This window comes from Gorilla gorilla, chromosome 8, assembly GCF_029281585.2.
Source record: "Gorilla gorilla gorilla isolate KB3781 chromosome 8, NHGRI_mGorGor1-v2.1_pri, whole genome shotgun sequence".
Taxonomy (NCBI): domain Eukaryota; kingdom Metazoa; phylum Chordata; class Mammalia; order Primates; family Hominidae; genus Gorilla; species Gorilla gorilla.
In genome coordinates, this window is record NC_073232.2 from 99,513,113 (window position 1) to 99,525,114 (window position 12,002).

Here is a 12,002-nt window from a genome sequence, read left to right on the forward strand (position 1 = left end):
CCGCCTACGGGGTTCAAGCCATTCTCATGCCTCAGCTTCCCGAGTAGCTGAGATTACAGGTGTACCACCACGACTGGCTAATTTTTTTGTATTTTTAGTAGAGACGGGGTTTCACCATGTTGGGCAGGCTGGTCTTGAACTCCTGACCTCAAATGATCCACTCACTTCGGCCTCCCAAAGTGCTGGGATTATGGGTGTGAGCCACCGTGCCTGGCTTCACTTCAGTGTTTTCAGTTAGGAAACTTACATTGTTTAGTTTTGGGACATTTTCTTGAATTATTTCACTGATTTTTTTTCCTCTCTGCTTTCTCCCGTGGATTCCCCATTGCATAGATGCTGAATTATCTTGACTGGACCTCCAGTTTTTTCTTCTTTATTCTGTTGCCATCTCTTTGATTCCTTATTCTTTCTGATAAATTTTCCTAAGTTTAATTTCCAAGGGCTCTTTGGAAAAGTATCGATTTTTTTTCATGGATGGAGTATCTACTCTTTTGACACAGGGTCTTGCTCTGTCGTGGCTCACTACAGCTTTGATTGCTCAGGCTCAAGCGATCCTCCTGCCCTAGCCCTCCCAGTAGCTGGTACTACAGGGCTGCACCGCCAAACCTAGCTAACTTTTTTGATTTTTAGTAGACAAGGTCTCGCTGTGTTGCCCAGACTGGTCTCGAACTCTTAAGCGCCAAGCATTTCTCTTGCCTCAGCCTCCTAAAATTCTGGGATTACAGTGTAGTATCTTCTGTATTCTTTCCATGGACACTAATGATGGGGTATAAAATTCCTTTTATTTATTTTTTTATTGACATCAGAAATTCCTGCTAATAAAATTCTTTTTAAATTTTAAGTTTTTTTCTTCCCACAGTTGTCCGTGTTTCCTCCAAGTTCCTTTTCTATTTTTTGTTTTCCTTTGTTTTCTTTTTGTGGTAGATGCTTTCCTCAGATGAGTGGTAATCCTTGGCTATTTGCAGTTATGCCTCTAAAAGCTGATTGGAAGCTCTTAGTACCTCGTTGGTACTTGTTGAGTAGAGTTCACTCTAGGGTGATCTATCTGTGTCATTTGCTGGGGCACCCTTCATGTCAGCTTCTGATTACTTTTCCCTTTTCTGAAAAGGGAGAGAGGTCTTTTAATTTCCTGTCTGGTGGGAGGAGGTCTGTATGCCACTTCTGTGGGAGAGTGAGGGAAGTAGGGCAGTGAGGATTTCAGTATTCAGTACATATGTGTTTTCTTAAGGCCTCTGTTTTCATTAAGCCTCCCCCGCATCAATGTGCTTTATGTTTCCCTGCTCTGAAATCCTCCTGAGGGAATAATCCTCTAGAATTTTGCCTTGGTGGGAAAAGCATAGTAACCTAACCATGTGGTATTTAGGAAGGTACTGAGAGATTGAGCGTTTCCTAAGGAGCTTTCAGCCAGCCTTCTTTATTTAGTGCTCCCTTCACACCTGTTTCTACAGGCACTATCTGTTACCAGTTCCTGAGCCTTTTGAGGATTCCGTGGACGAAGGTTGGTTTTTGGCTTTCCATACTGCTGGTTTCTTGGATCTGCTATGTCAGTTACCATTTATGCATTTGCTTTCTAGCTTTTAAATTTTGTTTATGCCTTAAAAATACCTGATGAGGGCCAGGCGTGGTGGCTCAGGCCTGTAATCCCAGAACTTTGGGAGGTCGAGGCAGGTAGACTCCTTACGTCTGGGAGTTTGAGAGAAGCCTGGGCAACATAGCAAAACCCCGTCTCTACTATAGAAAAATTAACCCAGTGTGGTGGTGCACACCTGTGGTCCCAGCTACTTGGGAGTTTGAGGTGGGAGGATCGCGTGAGCCTGGGATGTGGAGGTTGCAGCGTGCTGAGATCATGTCACTGTACTCCATCCTGGGTGACAGAATGAGACCCCATATCAAAAACAAAAACAAAAACCCCCCAAAAACCTTATTAGTATTTTAGCACAATTTGGGGAAGAAATGAAGTTAAATATATGTATGTTCCATCTTCTCTTTACCCAGAACTTATTTCTAATTTTTTTTTTTGTTAAGCATCTTTTTTGTTGTGGTAAAATATACATAAAATTTATTATTTATAAGTATACAGTTCAGTGACATTAAGTACATTCACAATGTTTTACAGCCATCACTACTTTCTAGTTCTAGAACTTTTCTATCACACCAAAAAGAAACCCCATACTCATTAAGCAGTCACTCCCCATTCCCTCCCTCCCTCAGCCCCTGGAAGCCACGAATGTGCTTTTTGTTTCTATGGATTTGCCTTTTGTGGATATTTCATATAAATGAAGTCATTCAGTATGCGGCCTTTTGTCACATGTTTTCATTTACCATAATATTTTTTTGGTTCATCTATGGTATAGCATAGATCACTGCTTCCTTCTTTTTTATGGCTGAATAATTTTCATTGTGTGGATATATCACATTTTGTTTATCTGTTCATCAGTTGATGAACTTTTGGGTTGTTTCTGCTTTTTCTGGCTATTGTAAATAGTGCTGTTATGAACACTGATGTACAATTTTTTGGGGTGAACATTTGTTTTTATTCTTTTGGGTATATACCTCGGTGTGGAATTGCTGGATCATATATGGTAATTCTGTCTTTAACTTAATGAGGAACTGCCAATCTGTTTTCCTCAGTGACTGTACCATTTTATATTCCTATTAGCAATACACAAGTGTCCCAATTTCTCCACATTTTTGCCAACACTGTTTTCCATTAAAAAATTTTTATTATAGTCATTCTAGTGGGTGTAAAGTGGTATCTTTTTGTTTTGATTTGCATTTCCGCAGTAACTAATGACATTGAGCCTTTTTTCATGTGCTTGTTGGCCATTTGTATATCTTCTTTGGAGAAATGTCTGTTTAAGTCCTTTGCCCACTTTAAATTGTGTTGTCTTTGTGTTGTAGAGTTGTTAGAGTTCTTTATACATTCTGGGTACTAGACATGATTTTCAAATTTAAATACATGATTTTCAAATCTTTTGCCTCTAGATGTTTTTTACTTTTTTATTTTTGATGCTTGAACTCATCTATATTCTATGGTTGTGATGTAATGATGACAGAATTGGTGTCATTTGTGTTTATTTACCAGGTTATTTGGAAGGATTATATTTTAGGTGCTCTCCTCTCCCCCAGTAAATGGTATTACGACACAAGGGTTATAAAGGACTGATAAGAAATTACTTAAGACAGAAAGGGAAGTTGGCCTGCTTCCAAAATGTGGTCCCAGCAGAAGTGAAGTTAGTTACACCAATAACTACAGTCAAAAAGCTATTTTTATCCATGATAATGTATTTGTTGTTACTAATATTAAAGATTATATTTTGCCAGGTGCAGTGGCTCACATCTATAATCCCAGCACTTTGGGAGGCTCAGGCGGATGGATCACTTGAGCTCAGGAGTTTGAGACCAGCCAGGGCAACATGGTGAAATCCCATCTCTACAGAAAATGAAAAAATTAACCAGGCTTGGTGGTGCGTGCCTGTGGTCCTAGCTACTTGCGAGTCTGAGGTGGGAGGATAGCTTGAGCCCAGGAGGTCAAGGCTGTGGTGAGCCGAAATCGTAGCACTGCACTCCAGCCTGGGCAACAGGACAAGACCCTGTCTCAAAAACAAAACAAAACAAAGCAAAACGACTATATTTCTGCATTAAGTGGGGGTATAGAATCCTATCTAATATTTGAGATAATAATTGTTATAGTATTTTATTGAGCTTTTATTGGGTACCAGATGTGTTCTAAGTTTTTTTCATGAATTATTTTCGTTAATCTTACTCATTGTTGTGTCCTGAATGAGTACTCACATATTTGTTGAAGGGCTCAATGGTCCCTAAAACCTTACATGCTGTTTTGGAAGGTTAACTTGCCAAAGGTCACATAGTTGGCAAATGATGAAGCTGAGATTAACATTAAGATCTGATTCCAAAGTAGTCTTTCTTAACTATATTGCTTTATGTGGAGTTTTGCCGTTGATATCTAGACAGAAAGTCTCTAGCAATGGAAAAAAAAATAATTTTTAATTAATTTTAATTTTTTTAGTGTTTTGCTTCTTTTTTTTTTTTTTATTTTGTGAGCCACCGTGCCCAGTTGGTTTCTTTTAAAAGACTAGTTAGCTTGTGCTTTAGGCCTCTTGATTAATCTGAGGTATTTAATTAATATCTTTGAAATCCTGAGATTTACTGTATCACTTCTGCAATATCTAAATTTTTCCTTCTTACTTATTTCTGTTCTCCTTCTACAGTCCTTTCTATTATGTTTAATCATCAAAACGTTGTTCTTGTTTTCTACTGCAGTCTAATTTTTAGTGTTATGCTGTTTCCAGATGCCATTTGGGTCATTTTCAAAAAAAGATGAGTAATAATTAGTAAGTAATGAATATTGTTCTTTTTACCATTCATTAAGAACAATTGTTAATTGTCTTATTCTATTGTGAAGAATATCTGTAATTCCTGCTTAGAACCTGGGTTGATAGCAGGATATCAGGAAGCACTAAGTGTACACAGAACGATATAGCTGGAAAAAGTATATATGTTAAAGAATAATATGTTGTCTAAGGACAGAATGGAACTGATCACACAGGTTCTTTTTTGGTAAGCTTCAAAACTTCTTATCTCCCATAAAAGTACTTTTTCTTTTATAATATGCAACAATAACTTTCTGTTTAGTTAATTAGTTTTAAAGCAAGCTTAAACTTATAATTTATAAAGAATCATATTTGCTCCCTATCATTGTTTTATAGCTGGGGCTATACTGACAAATAAGAAAAATAAAATTCCTGCCCTTGTGGAGGAGACAGTTAAACAATGAGACAAATACATTTCAGATGGAAATGAGGACAATGGAAGAAGAGTAGAGCAGGATGAGGGCATGAAGGGTGACTGAGATCTGGTCAATCTTTAGATAGTGTAATACGGGAAACTGCTTTGAAAAGATGACTTTTGAGCAGAGATCTTAATGTACTGAGGGAATGAACCATTCGAGGTCTGGGGAAAGAATTCAGCTTCCTCTTCAGATGTACAAAATTACAAGATATTGCCATTCTTGTAACTGAAAACCTATAAAAGCAGGATAAGAAGTACGGTTTCTAAAAACCCATAGAAGAGCTGAGGATACAAGGGAACCTAAATGAACCAAACTCCAGAAAGTAATCAAACTTTCATAGTAGAGAAGAAACCCGTGGTTGCTCTAGGATGGAACAACCAAAGGAATAGGAATCCACCATAGATGAGGGGAAAGGAGAAACCAGCCACATTTTTTTAAATCAGATTTTTAATGGCCACGTATGGGCTGGTTTGACAGGTTAGGATCCTGAGAAGCCCTAGCAACTCTAGCACCAAAGAGCAAGTATGCACCCACACTCCAGCTCCTACCCACAGAAGTTCACTGAATGTTCAGGAGTAGTAAGCCAAAAGCCTGGGCCAGTGACGAACTGGCATAGATAATACCTGAGGCATTTGGAACCTCTCCGAAGTATAAGGCAACCACCCTTAGAAGGCAGGATTGCTGAGAGAAATCCAGCAGAGGCACTCCAGGCTTTCAGTTCTGGAATGCTGCAGGCAGGGGAAGAGCTAGAGATAACTCTCACCCCACACTCTGGCAGTCCATGTTTTCAGCCACCAAGGACTGGGGACAGGGCAGAAGAGGTGAGTGAAACTGCTCTAATTCATTTCAGGCCTTCACAGAATGTAAGGAAGCTGCCCTCCAGAAGGCTGGCTGGGGAGGAGGAGCAGGGCTGCACGAGGGCACCTGAGCTTCAGAAAGCAAGGTGTGCGACTGGAGAGCAAGGAGAGTCTAGCAAACCAAACTCTGACCGTCGCGCTTAATGCAGAGATAGAGCTCCTACAGTTTTTTTTCTTTCTTTTTTAAAATATAAACTTGAATTTTTGAAATAGTTTCAGATTTAAAGAAAAATTGCCAAGATAGTATAGAGAGTTCCCATAAATGCTGCCTCTAGTTTTTCCTATTTTTATTTAATTTATTTTTTTTTTAGTTTTTCCTATTTTTAACACCTTATATTAGTATGGTATATTTGTTATAATTAATGAACTAATACTGATATATTTTCATTAACTAAAGTCCATACTTTATTTACCTAAAGTTTTGGGATCCCGTTTAGCTGTCACGTCTCCTTAGGGTCCTCTTGGTTTTGGCATTTTCTTAGACTTGAGCTTCTCATCTCTTGTTTTTGATAACTTTGACAGTTTTGAGGAGTATTGTTCAGGTATTTTGTAGAATGTCCTTCTATTGATATCTGTTTGGTATTTTTGTCATTGTTACAGTGAGGTTTTGTATTTTTGGGACGAAGAACATGCAGGTTAAGTACAATTTTCTTTCCTTTTTTTGAGACAGTGTCTCACTCTGTCACCCAGGCTGGAGTGCAGTGGTGTGATGACAGCTCACTGCAGCCTTGAACTCCTGGGCTCACGCGATCCTCCCTCCTTAGCTTCCTGAGTAGCTGGGACTACAGATGCATGCCACCACACCTGGCTAATTTTTTTTTTTTTTTTAATAGAGACAGAGTCTCACTGTATTGCCTAGGCTGGTCTTGAACTCCTAGGCTCATGCAGTCCTCCCACTTCAGCCTCCCAAGTAGTTGGGACTACAGACATGTGCCACTATGCTTGGCAGTACCATTTTCATCACATCATATTAAGGGGACATACTGTCAATATGACTAATCGGTGTTGATATTGACCTTGATCATCTGGTTGAGGTAGTGTTTGTGTATTTCTTTACTACAAAGTTACTCTTTTTTCTCCTCTGTTTACATACTGTACTCTTTGGAAGGAAGTTACATATGCGCAGCCTACACTTAAGGCATGGGGAGTTATGATACCCCTCCTCAAGGGCAAAGTGTCTATATAAATTATTTAGATTTCTTCTGCATGGGAGATTTGTCTCTTCATCCTCATTTATTTATCCATTCCATTTTTTAAATATTAGTATGGACTTATAGATATTTTATACCTTGGGTTAAAATCTTATTATTGCTTTATTTATTTTATTGGTCAAGTTGTTCCAGCTTTGGCCACTGGGAGCTCTTTCAGTTGGTATGACTTTTTGATATACCACTGTCAGTGTATGTGTGTGTATGTGTGTTTGCACTTTCTCACTTTCTGGCACTACAAGATGCGCTAGTATATTTAGAGACTAAAGCATGTAGTATATGCTTTAGTATATGCTTTATCTAGTATATTTTTCTGTCTCAATCCTAGAATTAGCCATTTCTCCATGGAGCCTTGGTTCCTTTTACTGGAGAATGGAGAAACCAAGATCTAGGTGCTAGGTGTACATGTTGCTACTGGGGTGTTGTTGCTTGTAGGCCATCTCAGCTGACAGAGCCAGAAAATGTATGTATTTATACTACCCTGTATATATCCACATATCTATAAATATTTCTATATGTATCCATCTGTATCTAATTAAGCTAAACATGAGTTTATATTGATGTATTTGGTTCCAGTTGAATCACTACATGGATGATTCTAACTTCCTGCCCTTGCTTATCTGAAAACTCCTGCTCCAATAGTGAGAAATCTGTCTCCTTCCATCAGCCACCCATTTACTTAATCATTCTACTCCAGTATACATGTAAGGTACTCCCACAGTTTTAAAAATTGGTGACTTGGCTATGAAACACAAGCAGGTCTCTGTAATTTTACCTAGGCTCAGATCCCAGACCTGCTCAAGTGAAAGGCTTGATCTCAGTCCTTAAATATTTGAAGCCAGTGATTAACTGTCAAATTAAAGCTGCATCATAGCCCACACCCAGCTCAGTTACATATTGGATTGACTCAGACTCCCTTCTAGTGTCCTAACAGAAAAATTGTCATGTCTTTTTCTGGAAGTAAAATATTACTTAATTTAATAAGTAATCTATTTTTATATAAAATGTCTGGTGTGTAATAAAAAGTTACAAGACACAAGAAAAGCAAGAAAATGTGACCAAAGGTCAAGAGAAGAAATAGTCAGTAGAAGAAGACCCAGAGATGATCCAGATTTATCAGAATTATCAGACAGGGATTTAAAGATAATTATGAAAAAAATGCTAGATGATTGAATGATAAAGGTTAACAATATGCTTGAAAAGATGGGGATTTCTGTAGAGTCATGGAAATTATGCCAAAGAACCAAGTTGAAATTCTATTAAATAGAGGTGAAAAATATACTAGCAGAGACCAGGGAAAACAAAAAAAGGAAAGAAAAGAAAAGGAAAGGGAAGGGAGGGGAGGGAAGGGAGAAAGAAAAATATACTAGCAGAAATGAATTCATTACATGGGCTTAACAGTTTATGGACATAGCAGAAGAAAGAATCAGTGAATATGAAGACAGATTGGAAAGAGAAAAGACAGAAAAAGTCAGGGAGGGGTAGAAAAGATATTTTAGATCTGTGGGATAATATCAGATGGTCTAACATATATGTAATTGGAGTTTCAGAAGGAGAGAAGAGAATGTGGCAGAAGACATATTTGAAGAGACAATGCTCAGGAACTTCTAAAATTGATGAGGTCATCAATTCACAAATGGAAGAAGTTCAGCAAATCCCAAGCAAGTTAATACAAAACAAAAATAAGCCAACAAATTTTAAAATCCCATATATAGGCATATCATAATCAAACTGCTGAAAATTGAAGATGGAAGAGATCTTACAAGCAACAGGAGAATAAAAGATACATTAGTTATGTGAGAATGGCAACATGGGTTATGGCTAATCCATGTTTTCGGACCAGAAAAAAATGGAGTCTTAGCTGAGCATGGTGGCACATGCTTGAACCCAGGAGTTTGAGTCCAGCCTGGGTAAAGTAGTGAGACCCCATCTCTATTTAAAAAAGAAAAGAAGTCCAGGCACGGTAGCTCACACCTGTAATCTCAGAACTTTGGGAGGTGGGCAGATCACAAGGTCAAGAGGTCGAGACCATCCTGGCCAACATGGTGAAACCACGTCTCTACTAAAAATACAAAAATTAGCCGGGTGTGGTGGTGCACACCTGTAGTCCCAGCTACTCGGGAGGCTGAGGCAGGAGAATCACTTGAACCCAGGAGGTGGAGGTTGCAGTGAGCTGAGATCACACACCACTGCACTCCAGCCTGTCAACAGAGTGAGACTCAGTCTCAAAAACAAAGAAAGAAAAGAAAAGAAAAAATAGAATGTTAAATACAATGGGATGACATCCATAAAGAGCTGAAAGAAAAAAAAAAAAACAACCTGTTAACCTAGATTTCTATGGCCAGCAGAAATAGCCTTCAAAAATAATGGCAAAATAAAGACTTTTTGGACATATCAAAAAGGGAAAGAATTTGTTTCCAGCAGACCTGGACTCAAAAAACATTAAAACATACACATTAACAAGATGTGGGTTTTACAGCATATATGTGATTATACAACCATGAAAGAACAAAAAGGAGGAGATGGAATTATACTGTCATACATTTCTTACTCTGTGAAAGGAGACTGTAGTAACTTCTGGATGCATATGTAATCTCTAGAACAAGCACTAAAAACACAAACAGGGATACCATAAAGTCAGTACATCTGCCCAAGAGGGATTAACTGCTACGAGAATCATTCTCCTACACTAAACAGCTAGAAAACAGGACAAAAATACATGAAACAACTGTTTTCAGACATTGGACAACAGGCAGCACAGGATAGTGATCCCTGAGAGAAGGGAAATAACTGATATGAACCCTACAGGGGTTCCTATAGGCAGTTTCCAGATTGTAGCACAGAGTAGGGGAATCCAAATAGAGCCCAGGAGAGTTTGGAGAAGTCAAGGCAACTAGAATTTGTGGGGCAGAAAACAAGAATAAAAGGAACTACACAGAAATCTATAGAAGTAAGAGAATCTTTGATTGAACACTCATCTGCACATGCAAAGTGTGGAAGTCAGCAGTGCTGGAGAAAGTCACACTGGAAATCAGAACACTGAACAATTCCAGGAGCTCACACAGAGCTGGGAATAGTTTATGTTTCCATTAGGCATAGTGGAGAGACTGTTTCATACAAAGGACATTGGCTAGAGTCTTCAAAGTGGGGTTAAATTAGCTATAGACTAAAGGCCTTTCTAAACCTACCCTAAGCTTCAAGGCAGGTTTTGAAAGGACCAGGCTGATTCTAAGTAACTCAATTATGTGCCAAAACTAAACTCTTTTAAAGAATACAGTAAAAGCCAGCACCTAACAATTAAAATGTTCAGCATTAATAATATATTAATGAAAGATTACTAGGCATACAAATAAAAAGCAGGAAAATGACCCATAACCAGGAGAAAAATCAATAGAAAAGAGACCTAGAAATGTGGAATTATTAGAAATAATTCTGATGATTGAATTATCAGCCAAATATGTTAATACAAGTATTATAATGACTAGTAGAGAAATGAATGATAGATAAAAAGACACAAGCCAGATGTGGTGACTCACACCTACACACTTGAGGGTGGGCAGATCAGCTTGCCCAACATGGCAAAACCCTGTCTCTACTAAAAATACAAAAATTAGCTGGGTGTGGTGGGATGTGCCTGTAATTCCAGCTTGGGAGGCTGAGGCACGAGAATTGCTTGAACCTGGGAGGCAGAGGTTGCAGTGAGCTGAGAACATGCCACTGTACTCCAACCTGGGTGACGGAGTGAGATTTTGTCTCAAAAAAAACCAAAAGACTCACAAGTAGTATCTAAAGATGAAAAATACCAGATATAATATCCAAAACTGGGGGAAAAACTGGATGTGATTAACAGCAGATTAGACACTGTGGAAAAAAAGATCATTAAATGTGAAGGTATAGCAGTAGAACCTATTCACATTGAAGCACAAAGGGAAAAAAAATACTAGAACAAAGTTAATAGAACATCAGTAACCTGTGGGACAATAGCAAGTTGCCTAATACATGTATAATTGGAGTTCCAGAAAAGTGGGGAAAGGTAGAAAGCAATTACTTTAGGAAATAGTGTCTGGGTGGCTGGGTGGGTGGCTCACACTTGTAATCCTAGCACTTTGGGGGCCGAGGGGGGTGCAGATCATTTGAGATCAGGAGTTTGAGACCAGCCTGTCCAACATAGTGAAATCTCTTCTCTACTAAAAATACAAAAATTAGCTGGGCTTGGTGGCATGCAACTGTAATCTCAGCTTCTTGGGAGGCTGAAGCACGAGAATTGCTTGAGCCAGGGAGACGTAGGTTGCAGTAAGCCAAGATCATGCCACTACACTACAGCCTGGGCAACAGAGTGAGAACCTATCTCAAAAAAAAAAAAAAGAAAAAGAAAAAGAAAAAAATAAGAAAATAGTGGCTCATCATGGTGGCTCATGCCTGTAATCCCAGCACTTTGAGAGGCTGAGATGAGAGGATTTTTTGAGCACAGGAGTTCAAGACCAGCCTGGGCAATTTCCTTAAAAAAGAAAAAGAAACAGTGACTATAAATTTTCCAAATCTGATGATAACCATAAACTCTCAGATCCAAGAAACTCAGTGAACTCTAAATAGAATAAACAAATATAATCATACCTAGGTATGTAATAATAAAATTAGTGCCAGTCATGGTGGCACATGCCTGTAATCCTAACACTTTGGGATGCTGAGGCCTGGAGTTTGAGACCAGCCTGGGCAACATAGTGATACCCCTATCTCTACAAAGATTAAAAAATAGAAATATAAAAAGTTAGCCAGGCATGATGGCACTTGTCTGTAATCCCACTTACTTGGGAGGCTGAGGTGGGAGGATTGCTTGAGCTCAGGAGGTCAAGGCTGCGGTAAGCCATAATTATATTCCACCCAGGGTGATAAAGCATGACAGGAGATCCTGTCTCAAAACAAAACAAAACCAAAAAAAGGTGAGGCACAGTGACTCACACTTGTAATCCCAGCATTTTGGGAGGTCAAGGTAGGATGATCGCTTGAGCCCAGAAATTGGAGACAAGCCTGGGCAACATAGTGAGACCCTGTCTCTCAAAAAAAAAATTTAAAAAGGCGGGCATGGTGGCATGGGCCTGTAGTCCTATCTACTCAGGTGGCTAA

The 12,002-nt window shown here is 38.8% G+C and overlaps 1 protein-coding gene across 12 annotated transcripts in view; it reads left to right on the plus strand.

Moving 5' to 3' along the window:
• Window positions 1-12,002, plus strand: part of SHLD2 (shieldin complex subunit 2) — a 97,011-nt gene that overhangs the window by 34,027 nt on the left and 50,982 nt on the right. For 4 of the 12 annotated variants that reach the window (XM_055353194.2, XM_063709761.1, XM_063709762.1 and 1 more), the window contains one exon: window positions 1,449-1,498. The exons of the other annotated variants lie outside the window; for them this stretch is intronic. In XM_055353194.2, coding sequence (XP_055209169.2) covers window positions 1,449-1,498 — 50 coding nt within the window. The remainder of the gene's footprint in view (window positions 1-1,448; window positions 1,499-12,002) is intronic. 12 annotated transcript variants of the gene reach the window in all.